At 35.4% G+C, this 25714-nt stretch overlaps 1 protein-coding gene across 2 annotated transcripts; it reads right to left on the reverse strand.

The window, feature by feature from the left end:
* Nucleotides 1–5328: 5328 nt before the first annotated feature.
* On the reverse strand, nt 5329–23755 carry LOC110443149 (double-stranded RNA-specific adenosine deaminase-like). Of its 2 annotated transcripts, XM_021487181.1 has the most exons (14): nt 23643–23755; nt 21004–21189; nt 20206–20332; nt 18157–18497; nt 17167–17317; nt 16238–16389; nt 15755–15902; nt 14979–15153; nt 14002–14095; nt 13618–13773; nt 11137–11228; nt 9161–9352; nt 8583–8841; nt 5329–5709 (listed from the first exon to the last, which is right to left on the reverse strand). In XM_021487181.1, exons 2-14 carry the CDS (start codon nt 21123–21125, stop codon nt 5430–5432), a joined length of 2289 nt encoding a protein of 762 aa, XP_021342856.1. In that variant the 5' UTR covers nt 21126–21189; nt 23643–23755; the 3' UTR covers nt 5329–5429. The 2 variants fall into 2 exon arrangements, with proteins under 2 accessions (XP_021342856.1, XP_021342857.1); XM_021487182.1 differs by lacking the exon at nt 9161–9352.
* Nucleotides 23756–25714: the final 1959 nt, after the last annotated feature.

The following is a 25714-nucleotide window of genomic DNA, read 5'->3' on the forward strand; positions in this document are numbered from 1 at the left end:
CACGGTACATTATTTAATGTCTTTTGCCCAGTAATTTTGCCGTTGATTAACAGTTTTCTTTAATTCCCACTATATCTGTGTATGTTGTCTTAATTCGACTATTATTGTTTGATATACGAATCTGAAATAATACTTATCAGGTGTGTGATATATTATAATATCATGTCTTATTACAGTAACGATGTGTGAATATGTTTAATGTTTTATCTGTGTTTAACCTTACTGTTGGATTTTTAAACTGGTTATCATACCCATATTTGTCTCAATATAGCTCTCCAGCGCGAAGGTTCATAGAAAGGAAAGTCTTGTATATTAACGTGTTTGACGACAGCTCATTCTAACGAAATCTATACTGTAAAAATGTGGCGTTGAGTACAAAATATCCACTCGCGAATAAATAAAATATAGTTTTTCAAAACTATTGCCAACGCGAACATGTCCACACCCGATGAGCTGAAAGGGTCACAACGCGAACATTTCCACACCCGGTGACATTAAAGGGTCACAACGCGAACATGTCCACACCCGATGAGCTTAAAGGGTCACAACGCGAACAGTTCCATACCCGCTGAGCTTAAAGGGTCACAACGCGAACATTTCCACACCTGATGAGCTTAAAAGGTCACAACGCGAACATATCCACGTCCGATGAGCTTAAAGGGTCATAACGCGAACGTTTCCACGCCTGATGAGCTTAAAGGGTCACAACGCGAACATTTCCACGCCCGATGAGATTAAAAGGTCACAACGCGTACATTTCCACACCCGATGAGCTTTAAGGATCACAACGCGAGCATTTCCACACCTTATGAGCTTAAAGGGTCACTACCCAACCATTTCCACACCCGATGAGCTTAAAGGGTCACAATCCAACCATTTCCACTGGCCAGAATGTCTACATTTACAGTAATTATATACAAATGCCACATTAGGCTTAACATTTAAAAAAAGTACATATTGATAACATCAAGACAAATAAGTTAATAAAAGTTTATTTATAAGTATATTATGTACAAGTGAATATTTGGAAAAACAAAGTTTTTAATATACCTATTGACAATAACTTTAATCAATTGCTGCTATACATATGACATTTTATTAAATTTTGAAATAGGATTTGCTATCATACCGGCTTTTGCTAATGAGCTATTAATGATAGTTTTGTGTCAGTTTTGGCAATTTTTGATTTCATATGTTATAGGCATTAACAACGGTGCTTTGGATGACAAACAAATACAAAGTGGATTGCATTCCAATCTGAATATGGTCACATGCTACATCTAGCTATATATGGAAACCGAAACCGAAATGTGCATTTAAAATTAAATCTGAAAAATGTACTTTGCTACGGCCATATAGCTCCCTGTTATAAGGTCGTTTGTTTCATAAACTCCCTGCAGCTACAGTTTGTAAATGAATACCCGTTACGTATTTTTCCGCTGATAAAGATGGTTGAGGAAGAATTTAGGTTGTCTTACCGGTAAGCGAGGTGGCACATATAACGAGGATTATAATATCAAAGTTTTCCCCATCTTTTAGAGAACGATTCACTGGGTGATTTACACACGGCAATCCTTACTACGTAGAGGGATATACTGCATTGCATGTAACAGCGGATAATCCAAGATTATCATGATCGGGGACAACAGTCAATGTTTAAAATTTACATCAGATCTTTTTTCAAGGCATTTAACATTAATGAAATACCAAGTGCGCATGCCCGATCTTATCAAAATGCAGTCTTAAATATAAGGTTCATTTGTCTCGAATGTGTTGACGTACTAGAAACCCATGCTAAAAAATATTCCGTTTAGCCATGTGTTTCAGTGACTTCTATTTACCTCCTTGCTTATAAAAATAATGTTATAATAGGATATATCAACAGAAATATTTTGTAACAGTCAAACAGTGATTGGTTTGTCTACTGGCGCAGTTAATGTGGGGTTCAGGTGGCGCAGTGGATATGGTGGTCGGGTGGCACAGTGGATGTGGTGGTCGGGTGGCACAGTGAATAGTGCACTCGCCTTTCACAAAGACGATAAAGCTTGGATTCCTCGATCGGACGTAAAAAGATTTGGGTCACCTGTCCAACCAGTTGCATGGTTGTCTTTCTCTATTTCGCTATAAGGGGCTATTCTATTTCTGTCAAAATGAATACAGATAATAAAATTGAATGCAATGGAGGAAGTAGAATAACTGAAAACCATGTCACTACCAGAGAGTTTAGAATAATTCTTTATTTGAAAATCGACACGATTTTTGTTTACATATATTACCAAACCTCAATAATGTAGAATGTAAATTATATATAGTGTTATTGACTTGTTTAGATTTCGTATATGTTCATGTCTTTCGAATACCCCTTTTAAGCAGACACTGCATTTGGAACAACTAACAAACATTCCTAAAAACAGCTTTACCTAGACACTACATGGTTGAATAGAATGTCTCGGTCAAATTTGTCAATGTACTGTATGTGTGTCTATCCTTCTTTAGTTTATTAAATGCCCAAATCGTAATCTCTGTATTACGATCATGATGCATTCGATTTCAGCTCCAAAGATGAGAAGCAAAAACGTAAATAGTAGCAAAAATACCGTTAAACTGTAAACTATTAATACGTAAACATACCTTACACAATGACATCATTCATGTACTTTATACAATCGTTGTTAGATAAACATGACATACAGGAATTAAACTTAACAAATACACACCATTATGATGTAGTTTGCAAGAGAGTATGAGTAAGTAGTTCGATAAATTCATAACCAGCTATCAGATAAAGCGTACTATTCTGTTGAATGTACACATTATTTAACTTCACAAAATGAATTGTTCATGTACAGATTTTGTATTGTGCCAGCAAAGTAGATATATTATGTAGAATTTTTCAGAGGTTCTGGGTTCAAATCCCCGATCATTTCGTTTCCTCAAGCAGGAAGGTTCCCATTCAATATACAAAATTAATTTTACGCTCGTAAATCCATCATTTTCCTTTTAAGGTAATTTTCTTGTATTTTAAAGTCCAAGTCATTGCTTAATATGTTGCTAAGATTGGAGGAGATGTCTCCTTATCTTGTAATTACCTATAATCGTATTTACATAGTCTGTCCTCGCTTAATGTAAGATTATATTCATCAATATTCACTGATATGAGTTGTTTCATTATTTTAAGTACATTTTATATAAATATATAAATACAACATCCATACTTTACATCTTGTTTGTCACCATATGTAGCCAAATCTGATTTTCCTATTTACAATACAATCAAACATATACGAACATGTCCATGTGAGCTCAAATGCATGTTACACACCATCACATTAGGGCTCTTAATTGTATGTACAAATATGGTCGTTGCTGTATTTTGTTTTCAATAACACTCTGTATTATTTTATTTTATGCTTCGATTTTCAATATATACGATATTTCGCTTACATATTGTTACTTACACGTACAAACCTGGAGAGTCAGGTCCCATGAAATCGCAATTGAAAAAAGTACTTATTATGATGGTGGACGACTACAGAAGTCCCCCCAAACTGCCCCCATAGTCGCAAAGATGCATCAGAAAAGGATCGCAATGCTATAATACACCAACAATGTACATACTTCATTTGAGCATCAAACGATTTCTAAATGTTGACCAATCAGAAGCCTCTGTGTGGTTGCTATGGCAACGAAACATACGCGGTTGAATTCGCAGTCCCCTAATACACCATTTTTCATCAAAATCGTACAATATCTAAATTGTGACCAATCGAGAAAAATTGTCGGACGATTTCACGGTGTAAGAAGAAGAAAAAGAATAAGATTAAGAGGAGGAATAATAAGAAACGGAGTAATTACAATATATTATTACAATATGTCCCCCCCCCCCCCCCCCCCCCCCCCCCCCCNACATAATAAAATATTATACTGCGACATTAGGAAAAAAGCATGGTAAAAATTTAGGGGAAAAAAGTTATCTGCAGCAAAACTGTATGAACATGATGAAATTTTAATTGTGCTGACCTGACATCAGTTTGAATTGAATTTACGTTTAATGAAGGCAATAATATATAATTACTCAATGAATTCAATTAGCTCTGTCGTAATTATATAAATGTGAAGTGGGTAGTAGGCAAGTACAACTGAGTTTTCCTTAAACACGTCATTGTATACGAACAAACTGAACTTCCTGATAAAAAAAAATGTTATAAAAATATTCATTATTAAGGTCGCTTTGGCGTATCCAGTGTAACAGTTTCAATTGGCTAAACATGAAAGATAACGACTGGTGCCGATTTGATTTGAGGCTTTACCTCTGAAAAATCGGCATAACCAAAAGGTTCGGTCCTGGCCCAAACTAAAATGTTTACTATCGTTAGTGTGGATTATTTCTACATAAAACAAGTTCGATTTTCATATAAACTTGAACATGTTATAAAATGTACTACACGTAAAAAAAAACACATTCGATGTTTGTTTTATTGATATTTATTCGACATCAGACTCAGTTTAAGCTGTGACCATTAGGTCGGCCTACTCTCGGGCCAGATGTATTCGTTTATCGCAACCGCATAAACATTTCTTAGGTTGCTTTGCGTATCCTAGTTGATAGGATACACAAAGCAACATAAGAAATATTTGTTCACGCATAAAATACAAATGACTCTGTTTCGAACATGATGTTCAGGTATATTATGAGTTATTTAAAGGACTATATCTCTGTTACAGACGTTTTGGTCATTCGGAAGATTAACTAGGAAGATATTATAGAACTGATTAACAATTCTGGCTTAAGGTAGTTTTCGGTCAAATGCCTTACTTTATCAGATAGGTTACACGTATTGTTTGTTTCGAAATATTGTCAAATTAATTAATTCAAACCGAGTGTTTTGCGTTCTCTGTGTGTTTTCATCTGCACATTTAGTACTTATGAGAAAACCATTTTAGAGTAAAATATCTTCTTAAATATTATCGGAAGAAAATCTATTTATTTTGTTTTATTTACTTATATGTTTATCATGAAAATGTCTTTACCTCCGTTTCTAGTAAAGCATCGTAATGCATTTATATCATCGTGAACAATAAAAAGATAAAGAAAAAAAGTTCACTAAATGTGACTCTGAACGTTTTTCGTGAGTTCATGTGCTCATGAGAAAATGAGCTTTCCGAAATGAAACTGAAAAAAAAATGTCAAATGCAATACTAATATACATGATGTACTTTTTGTATTTTTTTGTAATATATAAACATAATGAGAAATGTCTGTGATGTTGATAATGACTTCATTGCAATATATTTAGAAGACAAATGTTTTTGGTTTTTTTATATGTCGTATCTTTGAATTGGAATCTCCAATCATTAAAGCACAAGTATCCATGTACAAATCGTTAAAGGATATGAGCTATTGTTTAGCTTGTTAACAATGAGTAAGATTAATTATTGTCGCTATGGGTAAACTGACGAGCACATAAGGCGAACATATCGTCAACACAAGATGTAGAGAATTGCTGGCATTCTCTCGGCAGTCCTACCCACGTCCCATACTCTTGGTTGTGCAGGGATTCATATAGGGCTTTTTTGCAACGCTGGTATCGTTTAGATACATTTTTAGTTTCCAAATAATCGTCTTTGACAAGTTCCAATAAGCCTGCACTCCTACAGATTTCTGCATAGGACCGCAACATCCCTTGTTTACACAATCTTGAGTCAGCCCTGAAAATCATAATAAAAAAGGAACACCTGTGTAGTTTCGCATACAGAATTGGACTCGAATACAATGTAGGTAAAATGACAATCAGAATGGGCGTTCCATAGAAACAAATGTGATAGATGTGCTACTAGGCTTAGTAAAATACTAGAGAAAAAATGTGTATCTAGAATACCGTAGTCTTTATTCCCATCACTGACTATATAACGGATCAATCAATATTAACATATACAGCTGTACTAGCGGGAAAAAGAAACTGTGCGTGCCTAAAATGTGGTATAAAAATAAATGTGTATGACGTAGAACAACAAGGTTTTCAGGGACAATTTATTTGTTATTTATTAACAGTTGCATTTGATTTTCCACGTTATGGAATCAATAAGTTACGCTCAGGAGTGACGTAAACACAGCAGGGGTCAATACTGAGTTCACAAAGTTAATACCTCGTATATTCACCGTTTGCCTGAATGCAAGCCTGGCAACGTCGATGCACGGAGCCTATCGGACGGTTCAAGAATGCTTGTTGGATGGCATTCCAAATCTGTACCCCCGTAATCTGCGCTTCATTTCATCCCAGACGTGTTCAATGGGCGGCAGATCGGGGGATACAGCAGGCCACGGCAGCACGTCAACGTTCTTCTGGGTCAGAAAGTCCATAGCGACACGAGCTGTGTGTGGCCTGGTGTTGTCTTGCAGTAGCGTAATGTGACATTGCTGCCCTTGCACGAATGGAACGACGTGGGTCCGGAGGATCTCGTCACGGTAACGTAGCGCGTTCAAATTCCCGTTAACAATCACCAGAGGCGTTCTCCCGTTGGCTGCGGTGCCGCCCCAAAACATAACGCTGCCGCCGCCGAAAGAACGTCGTTGTACCACACACGCGTCACGGAAACGTTCTCCAACGCGACGATACACTCTGGAACGGCGGTCACTACTATCGAGGTGGACTCGCGACTCCTCCGTAAACAAAATGTCTGCCCAATCCCGTCGAGTAAATCGCAGATGCTGCCTTCTGCGCCAGTCCAGACGTGCTACACGATGACGTGGCAGAAGAACTGGGCGGATTGCAGGACGTCGCCGACGGACGGATAGCTCGTTCACGCAATCGGTTCCGTACAGTTCTCGGGCTTATTGGTAGCAACCCAGGGATTGTCCGTGCAGTCAAACTTGCCGTTTGGAAGCGATTTCTCAAATGGACACGCCGACAAAAAAGTGCAAACTGGTCAGCGCCTATAGAGAGCAAACTGCACGGGGAAAACTGTCAATGACACACGGATAGTGTGTATGTGTCATACTCGGTCATGTGTGTGAATTTATATATATATACAGTTGGTAATACATGTTCTATAACAATTTTCCGTATGCACAGTTTCTTTTTTCCGCTAGTATATATAAGAGTGCCAGCAGTAAAACAACAGAATATCTATAATGCAAATACAAAACAGCATACACCACGGAGTAAACACACGTAGATAAAGACCTTTAAGACAAATTAAACTTCAACATAAAAAGGCAAACAATATCAAATATTTACCGATGTTGATTTATTGAATTCATTACAAAATGGTTCAAACTATATGCGTCGGTTTTCCTTCTTTTTTATTTAGTTGTGTTATCTTTCTTTGAAAATACAGTATTTAAATAGTTCAGTATGTTGCATACGTATTCTATTTAAATGCAGTTTACATAATTTATTTTCATCGCATTATACCTTCTTTAATTTTTCATTTCAACAAATTTTATTGACAAAGTTGATACAAGTCAATTGGATGGAATAACAGGCAAAGCCTCTATAAATTCTCTCCAGCGGTGGCTAAATTAACGGATTCTAAAATTATAAAAAATAAAATATTAAAGGGATGTTACTCCTCCTTAATTAACATAACTGAAATACAAATACATTCACACTTCTCACATCACACACAAAACACTTCCACAGGTATTATTTATTTTTATAACATTTTACAATTGTATATAAGCTATATAGCTATCAAATCACACAGATATTGGCAGACATTGACCAAAAGTCCATGTGCAAATATATGCACAGGTCACAGTCGCCAAAACTGTTAAGTTATTATAGTTTAATATGAAAATAGATAGCTAGTCTATGTGTAATTCAATGTATAAGATGGAAACTGTAAAACAAGACAGATTGAACAAATCTTACAACAAACAACAACAAACAAACATGCTCAACTTAAAACTCCTATGTCCGTAGAAGAATACCATTTATAGAAAANGTATAAGGTCATGGCTGGTTAGATCGTATAGAGATTTAATATCATGCAAAGCTCTCTATTTTCTTTTCAGTTAAACTTCAATTCCACTGTTAATGTAAATCTCAATTCAGTTTGATTAGAATATTAAACAAGTTGGGTGTAAAGAGTATTACCAAGTTAAACATATTATTACTTTTTTGGCTGATATGAAATTGTACTTAGATCATTTTCCTCAGAAGTATTCAAAAAAGATAATCATCTAGTGAGATTTGTTACATATATATAATTGTTTGGAATTTGAGTGTTGCCAATAAAAACAAACATAAAAAGATACATACACACTGTTTATCCTTCACGTAACATATGTGGTAGTCAAAGGATTATAAATTCACAAAACCGAATACGGAGACTATGAATACCATGACAATGGAAGTTACTCTAAGTCAAAAAGTTTCCTTAAAACTCTGAAGTAGAACTCTCTATTTATTTAATTATTCGATACCTGTTACCTTTAAGCACAAATAAAAAAATTAAAAAAAAAGTTTTACTAAGAGATAATATTTCCCATCTCTCTTTCTCATTAAATTCTTAAGTTTTGTTGTACAATGATAGTTACAAATGTATCATATTAGATTAATATAACATAAACGTCTTACTTATGTTGGGCGAATCCGCTGCTGATATTTGGTACGCCTGTTGTTCCATTCGTCAGTTCAGCGCATTCGTCCGCACTGTTCCAGTTAATGCAAAGTGCCGTTGATTTCTCGACGCTTCGTAGTGGTTCCTTCGTTCGAGAGACAGCGCCAAGTAATGGATGGTTAACCTTATAACCATCTGGTAATGATCGAATTCGGCAGCTTTTTTCTAGTCTGCAGCACATTGCACGAGCTATGTGTCCGTGGTTGTAGAGAGTTCCTTAAATGGATATATTTAATAAAACTTGTATAGAATATTTATTTATCTATAAAAAACAAATCATTTAAAAAAAAGCACATATTTTCTTTTTACTGTTATACATTTGTAACATATGGTAAGTCTTATTATTCCATGAATAAAGTTTTGCTTAACATCAAATCTACGAAAACGTTTGATGTACAGGAAGTAATAGTAGTTTGTTGAACATATTAAAATGTTAGACATAAACAGAACGAAGTGGAGCACTTTAAGGCGTTTCCATGTCTTGTTGATTTGGTCTCAAATAATGGAGTATCAGGGTGGGAGATCGTATTGTTACCTAAGGTAATGGAGTTGAAGTACACAGGCTTCATCAGTGTAGACAGTAGCGCCCCCTGCATTCCTAACAGGTTCCACTTGCAGATCTTATCACTACAAGACATAACACGCAACCGTTCTCCACGCCTCACATTGTCCATACCTTGGTACTGGTGACTTTCTCGAACCTTTTTAGTCGGAATCTGTCCCTCACCTGTGCAGTAAGTGATTGTATCTCATCGAAACATTACTGGAGGAATGGTAAGTACTCTTGAGCAAGGCGTCTTTGTTCAATCGGGTTTATTACTAGAAATTGTGTATGTCTGTTCAACGTATTGTAACAGTATCAAAATGAAATATTTAGATATCCCAGTATGGTCCTATTTATTAAAATAGGTTCTGTCATGAATTTTCTTCCATATTAGACTGAAGGTATGATTTTTAATTTTTCATATTTACGAGCATCTGGCATATGAATACAATTAACCGACACTAGCGTTGCTACATTGTTCTTTACACGCGGTTATAAAGAAAAGATATATTATGAATTTATTACCATAACATTGTACACAGAAGTCATATGATACAAATAGAGGATCTTACATGAGTGATCATGTCATTTAATTTGATACAGCACTCGTCTTTATAGCATAGTCACTCCAGTAAGTTTCTATTTATCACATAACATTCGTAATTTGAAAACAAATTTCAAACACAAGTGAATGTTTTCAGCTGGCTCTATAAACACTGTAGGTAAACAAACTCCGATCCTAGTATTGTCGTTCTGCGGAGTGCAAAATAGTGCCAGATTTTTTTAAATTTTTGATGATGAACAGTTTTTCATGCAATGCAAATAAGTATAATTATGATTATTAAAAAAGCAACATCTTAAATTCATTTCAAATAAAATTAAATGTTTTATATGGTAGAGTAAAAATACGTTATACTTGTAGGAATATGTTTTCATGCTTTTGACCAATCGCAGTTCCTGAGGCTTTAGTATACGTCTGCGATACATATTTATGATATTGCCGTTTGACAAAGTAAATTAGGCCAGTTATGGGATAAATATAATTATCCAAAATTTGAGTATTTGTATGGACAAATGGTAACTGCCAAAACTCGTTTGCTGTCAATGTAGTATTTTTATTACCGTTAAAGCTTAATTTTAATGAAAAGAACCATAAACACTTTATAACAAATATAACATAAAATTACTGTGCTGCAATATGTCGGTAAAACAGTGATAAAGGTAGCAGTCGTAAAGTGCCATAAATCCTGTACGTACATTGGCTTGAAAAGATTAAATATTTTGACTGACTTATAGTCATGTCAATTATAAGCGTGCAAACACCCTCCCCGACTGTTACTTTTCTCAACAGAAGCAGGGTTTAGGCTATGTTTACGTCATCATTAGCGAATAGTATAACATACAATAAACATGCTGAGTGTTACTCTAAGCTGATTCAGTTCTCACCCGTTAAGTAAAAGCCTTGCAATACTTAGTGGTGGAACCCTTTTCCTCCATAAGCGCATTCCATGGGCTTACTGCGTCATCGATGTACACTTTCGCTTTATTGCGCTGTTGATCTGATTCTAGAATCTACATGTACCTTTTTCTCACCGATTCTGTCTGCTTGCTTGGTTTACCACGTGTAAGCAAGGTCATCGCCATTACATGTATGTCGCTGCTCATACTTAACGCCATGTAAAGTATCGAATTCTTTACGGCGCGTAAGAACATAAAATAACTTTTTGTTTCATTTCATTTCACTTCCTGAGTGTGGTATTATCGGAATGTTGATAACTTTTGCTTTGCAAGATAAATAAGAAATGTCAGATTGATCACGTTGATAAAAAAACTAAGGTTAGCGGCACAGTACCTATAAGTGACAATAACATGATCAAGTCTATCGATATCCCCGCTGACAGAGACCTGATGACGTGGGGGTTTGAATAGCTCTATTGTAAACAATATACATGCATGTCATACATTACCTTGTTCCACTTTTGTCCTCAGCAGTCCTTGTTTATTATCATCAAATATCGGGTTGTGACTGCCATCAGGTTCTACTTCTGACTGGCCGGAACTGAATATATATATGTATATATATATATAATATTTATAATAAAAAAGGATTAAGTTTTAACGATAATAGCCATTCAATGAAAACAGTAATTATATATATTTATATATAGATCAAAGTAATGAGATACCTGCTACCTGCATGTTGCAATAACTGCTTTCTGCTTCAAATTGCAATTGCTGTTTCTACTCCTGTGAAAGTGACCTTGTATTTTCTATTATTAATTTGTGTTAATTGCACTGGAAAGTTTACGATGGACCTTAATTAAGATATTAAATCAGATAAATATTAACCATTAAAGGACTTTTCAAACAAAAATGACCTCGGCTTTTTATGAGTTGTTATGATGAAATCAAAGGTGGTTTGTTTTAAAGGGGTGTATTAAAAGCATCGCATATAAGCTATATATTATAACTAATTTATTCATTTAAATCTGATATTAAGGTAAAGGGCATCAACAAATTAAAATGTGTTGTTGTCATTGTCACTGCTCTGAAATAACTAAGTCCTTATTGCAAGTCAAATTTTCATTTTTTCAAAATGTTCAAGATCTTCAATACCCCACCATTACACATGTATATATAAAGGCCAGTCAATTTACAACAATTACGAAACAAGATACACTTATTTCAATTTTCATGTTGGCCAAGATGTTTTCGCGAGGGGTAACTAATTAATGTGGGAAGAAACCGGAGTATATGGAGCAAACCCACGTGGTTGTTAGGTGACTCCGTACACATTCACTCTGATTGGTGAAAGCGAGTGAACTGTCAATTGCGCAACCGGACCACCTTTCACTGAATTATCTCCCATTTTACCCGTTTAACATGTCTTTATCATCCACAGGAGTATGACAGGTGGCACGCAAAAACAAAACAGAACGAAGAAAGAAGTCAGGGGAACAATGAATTATGACGTCACAATCAATTTCCGATGGGAGAGGTCAATTGCAAAACAAAGAAAGTTTCTGATGAAAATATTAGGATAGGAGAAAATATCCCCTACATTGATGATGTAACAGTGGAAATCACCGACCCTCGGGGTGGATGTTTTCTTGTATTACCCTCTGTCACACCCTCAAGGTAGGAGGAGATTTTTTATCAATTATGAAGCTCAGATCAAGGGTATCTCTGAGGTACTATATGTATCCATGTCACCATCAATAACTGTATTATCAGTTACACCGACGGAGTGACCAATCTTACAGCAGCTCGCGAGCTAGGTCAGTTATAAGTAAGTTCTCTGATACGGAGATATATATGCCCGATTTAACCGCTTATCAGGTTGTGTGCAGTCTGTCGCAGTGTACGTACAATATCCATTGATAGTAACATCAAGACAAAACTGTATCATTGTATTTGTTATGGGAAAATTATACAACGATCATCTGACTCCAATCAGCCGCAATATTTGTTGGTCAGTACGAGGCGCGGACGGGTCGTTCCCTTTTAGGACAGGAGATAATAAATTTACATTCTAGAAGTTTAATACAGTTTTAAAATTCAAGTGACAGTCTTTTGCTTGTATGAATGTAAATAAAAGAAACCGACGAACTAGATTGCATATGGATCCTTATTGTGAAATCTGTTTGTTAATGGGTTTACAATTTTTGACTAGATTTTAACCTTAAAAAGAGTTTAAAATAAGGGCTGTGTCATCATGGGGAATTCGTCATAAACAACCTTTATTTGAGAAGATAAACTGCAAATACATATCAGATTAATTAAAAGGAGAACCTTACAATTTTAAATCCTAAATACTTTTATATAGCTATATTTTTTTTTATTGTAATCTATTATATTCACATCTCTCCCTTCTTCAGCTTAGTAAACCCTGCATACAAATTAGTGTATACGCAGTAAAAACGGCTCGGCGGATTAACAGTTGTTTCAAATATGGCGTTGTTTCCGGTTCAGTGAGATAACTGTTCGATGACAGCTATTGCGTCGTTCCCTCAACAACTGGAAACATGGAACATATGCGAGATCCAATATGTCTTGTTATTTAACAAAGCGATGCTTTCAAACTTCTTATTCCGTGGATGCGCATTTAAATTTCTTTGAAGGTTAAGTAAGCAATATCGGTTTCGTTCTGGAACATTCGACCGCGTCACTACCAGAGCAGCGTGTCAATGCGCATACATAACTACCTTTATAAATTAATGCTTCTCAGACTAATCCATTTAATATTTAAAAGTTATAAAAGACCAAAATTAGTGTTGTCCACTGTGTCTTTTCTAAATCTGCTTATATTTTGATGTTTTTCCATTTTAATCCTTATACATGGCACTTTGAGCAACACGTTTACTTAATTATCCTGCAACAATGAATTAACTAAAACGATTTTCACGATAAAATGGTATGGGTATTATGAGGTATGTAATTACAGTTACCTGTGCGTAAATGTAGCTCCGTCTCCACATGGTGCAGTGGATATATACAGATGAAACTGGATATCTGGAGCTAACTCAGCCTGTTCCCCCTCGATTCTTTGGAGGACGGTGGACTTTTCCCCTTTGCTTAGTTTTGTTAAGTGGTAATAAAGGAACCTGTAAATAGATTATATTGATCTCATTATCCAGAAATATATTATTGATAAAAGTTATATGCAATAAGAGACATTCATGTTGAAATACGAAAGTATATTTTAATTACTACAAACCAGTTTGATATTAAGTGAATTCCTTTGAAAATGAAACACACACAGTATTAGACTGGTAGTGCAACACATGTATGATTTTTCATAGAACAATTTGTTATCTTGATCCGATACTCACTTTCGCATTCCACGAGCAGCAAGGATTTCAGCGTGTGAGTCTACCAGCACGTGCCCATCTGTCGTCAATGCATCCCCTTTTATAAAGCGGTTCCCTTCAAACAAACATATCCAACTGTGATGAATGATTATGAGTAACCTAACTAAAGCTAACCATGCTTGACCCAGGACTCGAGTGCATCATGATTTGTTTGCTTTATAATCGTAATGAAGCCTGTATATAGGTACGGGGTGGGAATCTCAACTTTTTCCATGTTATGAACACGGGATTGAGACCCTGGGGATTGGTCAGGACCTCCGAGATAATCCTAGTAGCATAAAAGGCTCCCCCATCTTAATGCCTAACAGTTGTATATCTGATGATAGGTTGGGTTTTTAACCATTTCCAAAATACGATATAAATATTTATACAAAACTTAGTCCCCTTTACTAGGGGCTTTGACTCTTTATCAAAATTGGTTAAAACCCTTCAATTCCTTTCAAAGAGAAGGGTTTTCGAAATTTAAAAAAACTAAAATCTGTTATTCTCTATCTCTGCATTGCCAAAGGATGCTCCAGAACAAACTCGATTTACTTCTATTTTCCCTATTTGGCCCCGGCGCTCCGCCCGCAAGGCGGCACACTCTACATTTTTACAAATGGAGTCCTTTTGTCTAAATATGCTCTGGAATTAATTTGGTCAATATTTACTGAGGTGTTAAGGAATAGTAGCGTTTTCAAAGAATAAGTTGACAGACGACGGACGAAGGACGGCGGACGCTCCGCCATAGCATAAGCTCACCGGACCAGGTAAACTTAAACCCAACAACTGACATCGGTTTGAAACTTCAAAAAAGAAAAATGTGAACCTTTTTCACAATAATTGACATAACTGTCGTCGTAAATATTCAAAATCACATTTGAATTCTTTAAATAGTGAATATGAAAAGGAGAACAACAGTCGTTGAATATATATATGTACGATAATCAGAGATGTACCGGAGGCTATGCTGATGACGTCAAAAGTGTTCGTAGTTTTTGTTTCCATGACGATGCCTGCTATCACTTTACGACCGGCAAGGTTCTCGGGTATGTCTGCAACCACAGTGTTAAACTTCTCGTGACAGAGCTTTGCTATTCTATCATGGAACGTCAAAGGCTCGCTTATCGAGAACTGTAAATGCATAAGTAACGCATTAGAAGTAACCTCTTTAAAAATCTAAATTTATGATTAACAAACCTGAAATTCACTTCATTCATATCTCCAAAGTCTTACTGAAATTTTCTTTGTAGTCATGGTAATTTTCCAAATGAAATAAATATTTTTTAAAAATCGGCTTAGAATTTATCATTATATCTGAATAGTTAATCCATTCGAAATTCATGGAAAGTATCTAGCAATAAATCTTATGAAATTGGTTGCACGAATTGATTTTAAATATCAATTATATTTGAACATTTGTATCATAAATTCACAGTATCGGTGAATATGCCAAAAATACATCAATTACAAATATTTAGAATAAAGTTAAACTAAAACAAGTCTTAATTGTAATTTGTAACGGGGACCGTTAGACAAGTCCTCAAAAATACCATGATTGTCGCAAATGATGCATCAGAAAGATACTCCTGTAAAGTTTTGGTTTTCCGGAAACCATTTGGCGGGAGAAAAAGAAAAAGAGAAAGAAGAAGAATATGGTGGAGAAAGAAGAAACACAGCAAAAACAAGAAGTCCCCAACTTTGTTTAGCTGGGGACTTAATGATCAGCACGTACCGCAGATAAACCCGATGTAAACTGGTAAATTTTCTTCTGTTTTAAATGCCTTAATGCGGTTCGGGATGCCTCTCTCTTTGCCTCTTTAATTGTACTGGCTGACGCTCTGGGATATGTCACATTATCTAAAATCGCACCAAGGGTAAACCTCGAGAAGGGAAATTTGTGTACAAAGTTAATGAGGTTGAATTCATGTCATGACCATTTATAAGTATAACCATTTTCACAAATTTTGCATTTTATGTGTTGGCCGATACACTGTATTCTCTCATGAAAACTTTTGTTTTACGCACTTTACAATGGTACTGTTATTACTTCATGTCATTTAAAGAAAAATACCAGTAACGTGATACATTCGTTATCGGCTGACCGGATATGATATTTCATTGTTTCACCGTCTCATTCAGTCAAAAAAAAAATGTCATGCTTATTCTGTGACACATGTAAAATACATGTATTAAAACGAAACATTTGTTAACTTACATTCTTTCATGATCTGCCCCGGAAACATCCGGATCCGGAAACGTCAATTCTAAACCCTTCTTCTGCGCAAACTCATTGAGGATGCTGATCGGGTCAGCACCAGCAGGACATATCCCAGCGTTCTTGTCGATTATAGGTGGTGAAGGTGCGAGCTTTTAGGTAGCAAAATATAATGATATGTTATATTCAACCCAGTAATTCTTCTTAAAGCATAAACATGTGTAAATTCTTGTACGTGGTACCACTGCGATAAAAGTTCTAGAGAATGTACCGATTGAACAACTTACTGTTGACCACAAATGGTCAAAATATAAAAACATAATTAAGACGTATTGTTTGGAAATCGCCAACCAATGAAATTCATGGAATAAGTCATCACCTAATTAAATATGCATAGGTGTCATTCATCTTTGAAATTATTCTGCTCACTCTGAATAGCAATATATTAAAAATAAGTATGCACGACTAAAAGGCCGGACACAAGAAACAATCACACAAATACTCTTACATTTTCGTATATTTTGCAAAAGTCGCATGTCACACTGATCTGCTGTTTGCAGCCTTATAGCAACCATTTTTTGGTGAAAATTATAAATGCTGATAGTAGGTTATAATTTTGATGATAAAAAGAAATGATGTCCAAAAATAAAGGTAAACATGTTTATAATAAATGGAACTTTCTCATTTTCAATAATTAGCTACACACATAACGGCATGACACAACCATTTGTTTAAAATGGTGGGAACAAACAATCAATGGTTCACAAATAGAATCTGACACATTGACGAATGTTTGCTAATTCATATCAACACATAAAGTATCCAAAAAAGCTTTATATGATTCGCCCCATATAATTACAAATAAAACATAACATGCGGCTGGTGCCACAATTTTACAAGTACCTTCAATATCTTTATATTCGTCTTACCGAGAATCCTGGGTACGTCAAAGCCCTGGGTGAGGGCCTTGGTGCCAACATATTGAGAGACGACTCAGCAGCATCCCACCTCGCCTTTTTTTTACTGCTGCCTGTTCCTTCGGCTAACTTTCGTTTTCCTATGTAAGCCTGCACAGTAAACCTAAGGCAAAATTAAAACAGTTTATTTATCAGCAAAAGAATCGAAGGAAAGCACGATCTCCTAAAAAGAAACAAAAGGTAAACAACCTGGAGGCAAAACCACTTGTTTTGTAGGCTAAGCGTTTGCTGTTGTATATTTTGTGCCTGTCACAATATCTCAAGCCATGCCCAGAAAATATTTAGATTACCAACGACTTAAAACATACCGAACAGATCCTTCATCGTGGTTGCCAACGAATTATCATATAGTGATATTAAGTCATCGTGACAACTGTAAAAAGTATTGATAGAAGCGCCACATGAAGAAACCCTTGGATGAGAAGAAACTTTTAAGTTGAGGTTTATACCCAATAAACCTCAACAGAACAGATTTCGACCCAAATTGAACCCAACAGAGTAATAACGAGATCGTAACAAAATAGTTTCGTTTTAAATTATTATTTTCTTGGCATCTTCGGTGATATAGATCTTATAAAAAGGATCCATGTGCATTGGAACATAGTTATTGGCATTTCTTAAAATAACTTTAAAAAAAAAAAATCCAAATAAAACCAGCCATAGGTTTCGAAGAATAAAAAAGCAACGATGACAGATCAGCATTGTAACCCTGGAAGTCCGACCACAATAGGGTTGTTCTAACAAACTGGGCTTCCTGATCAATGGTAGCTACATGGCCGAGCCCGACTTCTGGTATATCCAAACCGAAAAGGGGATGTTTCTGTATGTACTTAAAACACTACAGTGGAATCTTTATTTCTATTTCTTATTTTCACTAAATGTATTTCTGGAATATCCGAAACTCTGTTGAGACATGCATTAATTTTTTCAAAACATACATACGTTGGGCAATGAGAAGAACCACATTTAAATTCTTCTTCAATCCTTCCAACTTCTCCATTCGCTTGTGCGTATTCCATGAATTCACTGACGGGATGTTTACTTCCGGATCCTGTAGGGACATAATTGGAGTTGCTTCTCTGAACAACTTCATCCCATGCTGACACTAATGAACTTCGATCACTTTCAGAACTACTAACAGGTGCATATCTTAGAACGGACACGTCGCTAAGAGTCGAACTATGTGCATCAGTTTCTGCCCCATCAGAATCACTAGCAGACGCGCTCTGCCTGCTATATATGATCTCTGGGAGAGATTTTGATGGTTGCTGATTAGACTGCGGCTGTAAAATAAGGCTGTTATTATCATCAATTACACAGATCAGCTTCACCAATTAAAGCAAAGAGTGTGCAGTATCTCTTGGTCTTGACGATTGCTAAATATATATTCTGCTTATGTTATTAAAATAGTAAAAGTATATAGTTAGGTGAAATAAAGTGAATGACATGTCATATTTTTAATTTCAAGTTACCAAAGAGCAAGTCAGCGTGTAGGTATAGATAATGGTAATGCTCAGCCAAGAGATTTCCCATATACTAATAACATTTTAAAAATTTCCCAAAAATGTTTTTAACCGTCCATGCCGTCTGTTGTAATTTGAACCCGTGTTTAACGCTAAAGTGGACAATTTTAATTTTGCATTTTTTGTTATGTGAAATAATTGGAGATGTAGTCAATGAAAGACGTACTTCAAGCACATAGATAATAGAATACAAAGAAACATGATACGATGGTATTTGACAGAACACATGTATTGATAAATAATTAATTGGTTTCACTATTCATAAAAGGTCGATCATTCAATATGATAATCCTACCAATTATTACAAGCTCACATACTACTAATTTACTTTGTACAAACTTAATATCTTGTAAACGCTATCATATCAAAATATTGTTATTCAAGTTGACACGAGAACCCCTATCATCCCGCAGGCTCAGATGTCAAAAGGCTGATATAGGTCGAAGGTTGAGATGGGGTAGGATATCGGTAGGATATCGAAATTGACTTATTGTGACTCTTTATCGTTTTTATACAAAATCAATAATTGTTCATTAACATAACACATACAAAATAAGTTTTATCTGTGGCGATTTGGGGGCAGATGGTTGATGATGTGAATTTTATTATGAGGGAAGTAGGATGGATATGGCGTGTACAAAACAGATATGACGAGTGGGGGCCAGATATGAATTGGATCGCCGATATAGGCCTATAAAGTGCTTATGTAGCAAATAACAGATAACGAAATCGCTTACGTAAAGTGGCCCATATCACTGACAATTATATGATAAAGTGAGTTATCACTGTATTAATCCGACACACGCATCTGATAACATATTATGTGCATGTAAAACAACCACTCATCGGATTAAATAAAGTATGTCTTTACTGAAACGTCCCTTAAGATAACGTATATCATGTAGAGCCTCTATCATAAATAATCAATAAAATTGATTCATTTAACTTTTACCCATCTCTTATGTAATAACCTATTTTATAACTACATGTATCAAGAGTCTAACTGATGTATTCAAATGAATGATGTGCTAGTGCATCATACAAGTGAATGATGGGTCATTATGAAATGATAACTAATGTTTAGCATTACCAATACCCAATTCTGAAGAGATTAAAATGGGAAGTGCAGTAAAATAACGTGCACTGTGTTTTACATTAATAGGGATTGAGCCATATATTCTAGAAACGATTTGGTCATTAGCCATATATTTCAATGCCTAACAAGCCTAAAACATCACTGGTACCACGCTAGTGAAAACTATACTAATTCCTTTAATTCATTTGGAAATCAAATATTCATCCAGACACCAAGTAACGTCAACAGTTGCCACAACGTTATTTTAAGTGATTTAGTTAAAGTTAGCAGATTATTATAAGTGATATATACAATGTATCAAACCTCTATCCCTTATTTCAAAGAAATGATTTGAATGTTCACATAACGCTGAGGTGAGCATTGTGATACGACCTGATTTGTTCCACTGTTTTTGTAAAGGGACCGGAGAGCCCGGTCCGCTGCCGCCTCCTCTGCTTCTTTTTTCCTATCTCCTGTTCCACTTGCAATGAACTTTGCAAAATACACTTTACATCCAAATCTGAAATAACAAGAAAATTGACTAAGTCAATTGCCATTGTCATTTCATCAGGTTAACAGAGTTCAAAGTGAGATGTTCGTCTCTCTTGCAAACCATGTAAGGAAATATTTTTGAAAAAAAATATTCATTTCAAATTTATTCCATGACCAATTTCATTAAATTGCCATCAACGTGGTCAGGACTTTGGGATAAATTCTGCTTCTTCATTTACATATTTTATATCAATAGAGAAGGATATTACTGTAGCTCTTGACATTAAAACATCTTTTTGTTCCCATTTTGTTAGACATGTATCTTATAGGATTTGCACATTTACAAAAAATAAGTCATGTTGAAACCTTTTTGTACAAGTAGTGTGAAAGTTATACGACCAAATAGTTTATTTTCCTATTTTTTAAAAATGTTAGTTTGAGAATATTTGAAAGACATACAACTTCGTCAAACTTTACATCACTTTAAAAAACTTGTAACGGTTTCTTGCTTTATTATGGTATATTTTCCCTTACGTCAACGTCTTCATAAATATATTTAGTATTTGTCCATCTATATTGACAATAAGATATAATTGTATCGGCTGCTTTTGTTATTCAAAGGAAAAGTTTGTATAAAACAGGTACATGTAAATAGAAAAATAACCCCCCGTATGAAAAGATGTTGTGATGCATACTTACCCTCCCTGACTAGGATACGTTTCATATCGAACCTCTGAACCTCTCTTGGCAGCATACTCCTGAAGTCTACTGATACAATTCTTGTTGATATTGTCTAAATGTTCACGCCATCCTTCCGCCATGATTACAGTCACGACAGCAAAATAACTTCCTGTTCGAATGTTTATCAAAACAGCTGGTCTTCCGCTAAAGCGACAAAGTACAGTAGATATAGAGGTGTACCTATATAGTGATAGCCACGTTAACAATATATGTAAGTGTCGTAGTGAATATCATTAAATTTGCAATGATACATTATTAGTTATACAGGTCTTTGGCAGGGGACATGGTCTCATGTTCGCTGTCAGGACCTTATGTACCCTGAGCCGAAGGCGAAGGGTACATAAGGTTCTGACATCGAACATGAGACCATGTACTCTGCCAAAGACCTGTATAACGAATTTGTCATACTGCAAAGCCATTTATAGGTTGGGACTCGTGTTTGCCAGAAGACAGATACTGTGTAGGGCGGTAGTACGGGAAAACAGAAAAAACATTTTTTGTATAATTCCAACAATTTAATAAATTTTTAAATTATAATAAGTCAACATTATGGTTTTGAAACAACATTAAATAACAACTCAGTTCCTTAACAACTCGTAACGATTGATTTTTTCTTCATTTTTCACTTTTTGATCACAATGTTCAGTTTGGTAATCTGACAGCTACTAAACAAGGGCGTTGACATCATCTGAAACGATACGCTCTGTGCGGACGTCGTGTGCGGGTCATGCATTTCACTAAACAGCTGATCCAGTTCAAGACCTTGTAGATCTGGCGGCAATTCCTGGTTGTTACCGGAAGGGTTAATACCAAAGTCAGGACGTGTAGCTACCGTATTGGAAATAACTGGCGTCACATTCTGGTGTGGCGGGAGTAGGGCAAGTCTTACAGGGGGAGGCAGTACGAAAGGCACGTTCTCTTTCCCAGCAGTCGGAGAGATTCCACTCGCAATGGCCCTGCCCATGTTAGTTTTTTCATTGGCTGACACACGTTGGTACACAGCTAGAGAAGAGATCGATTTATGGCCGGTGATTGCCATAATTTGTGACGCCGCAAAGTTACTTTGAGTGAGAATGGTGGCTGCTGTAGCGCGGATACAATGGTTTGTATATTGTTGAGAAAGTTTACACTTCTGGCTCATGTTGGATATAAATTTGCTGAGTGTATCTTCTCCAATGGGACGGTTGGCATACCACACAGAATCTTGTCACAATACGAATCTAACGGAAATTGCCACAATCTGTCGTTTTTAGGATTTAGACAGGTACTTCCCAAAAGACTTGACATGGCAATACGGCGAACCAGGTTCTTCTGGCATGTGTCCGGTGAAGAGTTCCTTATCGTCACGGTGATTTTTGGCTAACTCATCAATGTCTTTTGTCACAAATTTCAGATTTGGTTTTGGGTCTGTTTTAACTTTAAACATTGATTTCGTCATTTTTTTCCATGTTTTCACAACCCCTTCTACAAAAGTATAGTCTAACGTGAAACTGCACTTTATTGGCCAGACCTGCCGGTGTTACGGCCGACATGTGTATCGACGTGTACATTTTTTCTCTATCTGAGGGACAGATGACATTATGGTGGTTTATTACTCCTTTCCCACTTGATTTTAATTCGGACACAGCAGTTTTAAAGCACTCGTTAGATTCGTTGAAGTCCTGATCTTTTAACAAATCAAATTTCTTCGAGACAGGGGGAGCTTTCAAATACCTGTTAAGTCCGTGACGAAAATGTTCAAGCGTTGTCGTCTTGTAAAGACTGCCATCCTGTTTCCTTGCATCGAGATAAAAATGACCAAATGCCTCGTCTAATCTTGGCTTCGAGAAGTCCTCAAAATCTGTGTCTTGCTCCTTTTCGCTTAAGTATGCTCTGAAGGTTTTGCTTGCTGAATTGTTACTTCTCTTTGTGTTTGTAGGTATGAGTGTAGCCCGTTTTGTCTCAATTTCACTCTCCGTGTGGCTTGCAAACCGTTTCGCTATTTGGTTGATTGTTGACATTAGCAGACGAACGTTCTCCGGTGTGTTCGATTCGAATCTTCGAGTTATCTCCCTTACAACAGGCGCGCGTGGTCTTATGTAACCCGGCAAGGATACTAACATAGCTTCAAGTACCTTGGCAATTCGACCAATCACCGTGCGACATTTTTCTTTGCAGTATGACAAAATTTCTTAAAACACTAAATGATATAATGCAGTATACATGTTGTGTTTTTCACCTGTATACATGTATATTATCATTGTTTATATTTAGTTAAAATCTCACCCGAGCTCTAGTGATTTCTTATTGACAGAAAGATAAGTGACTGATTTACTACTGTAGATATTTATGGTATGATAAATACATGTATACATCCCTCTATCAATATAGGTCTAATATATGTTGTGATATGTAAGTGAAAGTGTTTCTGTTTTGAAAAAGGGGCGGATTGCTCAGACCATTTGACAAATGTCTGTGTCTGCACTGCCGTTATTACTTATATACATATACATATCTAACCAACATTTGTTTGTTCGGATCAAGTCAGTGTCCATATTTGATCATACTGTCGTTATTACCTATGATACCTATACCTCTATTAATAAAGATATACTCACCCAGCTAATTACTGTACGAACCTCCTATGTAAAACACATACTTCCTTATTATATCTTCAATACTTCCTGATGGCTGAACCTCCTACGAAAAAATACAAACTCCTTTATCATAACTTCTCTCATCTATAAATAGAAAAATTGAATTTCAGTGAAACAAATTATGCATTTCTATGCGTTCCGTGTATTTTGGTTTCGGTTTCGATTTAAATTTTATGTTGTAGTTTAAAGTGACTCAATGTCAGCTTAATGGATCGTGTGCTTTAGAAACGCAGGCCAGTATCAACTTCAACTGCACAAAAGTGCAACGAGGCTTGAATGTTTAAGACATAATAATAAGTAGTGTGTACCTTAATTTCGCGTGGTGGATACATTCTGTTATTGTGCAGAATATATTCCTGTAAAAGAGAAAGGTCTCAAACTGTCCATTCCATGAAAGAATGAACTAATCGAGGCCTGTAATATCAATATCAGTTTAAACATCATTTTGGTAGATTTTAATGTGTAGACATGTTGATTAACATTAAAATAACACATGTGAACAGAGAACAGTAAATTATAATGGCACTTGAATTGCATGCATCACGAAAAACAAATATAAAAATTCCTGAAGCAGAGGGTAAATCAAATCAAACATCACATATCACCTAAACCAACACTGGTGCCAGTTAAATTATCTCAGGAAATGTCTATTGGATCGACTCTACCTCCAAGTACTGATCATTGTGTGTGACGATCTGTTGGAGTATTCCTTAACTAAGATTTGTGTTTTTCTATTCCATCGATAATCATATCTTAAAATAATTATTGTATTACTGTGTTCTCTCTTCAAGCAAGTTTTACAGCATTGTGTTAATCTATTCTCAAAGACTTTCTCCTCAACAACATTCAACATTGATAAGAGCAGCTGAATTATTTATGGATAAGATATAAGTATCTGTGGTGTTTCAATGGATTGTATTTATTGTTCATTTTTATCATATTTAAAAGTACATATAATGTATATAGTAAATATATATGTTGTTAATAAGTTGTGGATTTTCTTATAAAATTTTCTGGTGTTTGGAATTATTTGTATTACCTGTAATTGTCCATTATAAACCCAGTAGCTGTTCATCATTATGTTTAATAATGGAAAGCTACGGCTTAATAATGGACAGCTACAGGTACTTCATTGTACGTTCTACTATATAATGTACAATGAGAATAAAGGATAATGTCATAACACACCCGATGCTACACGGTGTCCCACTTTTTAGGGGGGAAGATTGTTGTTCGAACGATTATAGTCTGTTTCTGAGTAGTATTGTCAGTATTTACCTGTGTTTACCTGTTTTTAAAAAGAAAATACCTGTGGTTAACCCTTCTATCTAAGGTGGTGCTCTATCTAAGCTGGAAGCTGATCATATTTAATTTAATGATATATCATACATGTATAAGATTTTCAGATTTTTAATAACAAATCTTAAATTAAAAATATTTTTATTTTAATTATACATGATGTATATTCAATATTAAATATATTTATTCAATATTATAGAAAAAATAAGATTAACGACCGACTAAAAAACTAGCTGTTTTCACCGAAGTCCTTGCACATGTGCTGCTGCATGATATGATAAGATGAATTGTTTTAATTTATTTTGTAATAAGTTTGTACTTTAAATATATTATTAAAGTATTGATATAAACACATTTTAGACATTAAAATACAATATGCACTACCTGCATTCCAAATGAAGATATTCAACTAACAATAAATTACCAGCTTTGTTTAGAAACTTATTTATTTGAAATTAGAGGAAAGACTATTTCTCATGCTTAATACAAGAAAAAATACCAAAACAATCCAGAAAGTTTATCTCAGAAATAGAATTAAAGAAATAGAAGCTCAAGAAAACGTAGACTTAAAAGAACTAAACGAAAACAAAACGAATTCGCAGGAATAAGGACACTTCAACTAAAAGGAAGTATTTTGAGACCTAACGCTAAATGGGTAGAAGGAGGAGAAAAACCTTCTAAATAGTTCTTAAATCTTGAAAATAGAAATTTTGTTACAAAATGTATAACAGTAA

The sequence above is a fragment of the Mizuhopecten yessoensis genome, unplaced genomic scaffold (assembly GCF_002113885.1).
Source record: "Mizuhopecten yessoensis strain PY_sf001 unplaced genomic scaffold, ASM211388v2 scaffold716329, whole genome shotgun sequence".
Lineage (NCBI taxonomy): Eukaryota > Metazoa > Mollusca > Bivalvia > Pectinida > Pectinidae > Mizuhopecten > Mizuhopecten yessoensis.

Bases quoted from the DNA above. Each gene is read 5' to 3' on its own strand.
- LOC110443149 (XM_021487181.1), bottom strand. From the start codon at position 21,125: ATGGCGGAAGGATGGCGTGAACATTTAGACAATATCAACAAGAATTGT. The intron at 16,390-17,166 runs GTAAGACGAATA...GCTACCTAAAAG, and splicing joins TGACGTACCCAGGATTCTCG to CTCGCACCTTCACCACCTAT. The intron at 14,096-14,978 runs GTACATCTCTGA...GTTTGTTTGAAG, and splicing joins CGTCATCAGCATAGCCTCCG to GGAACCGCTTTATAAAAGGG.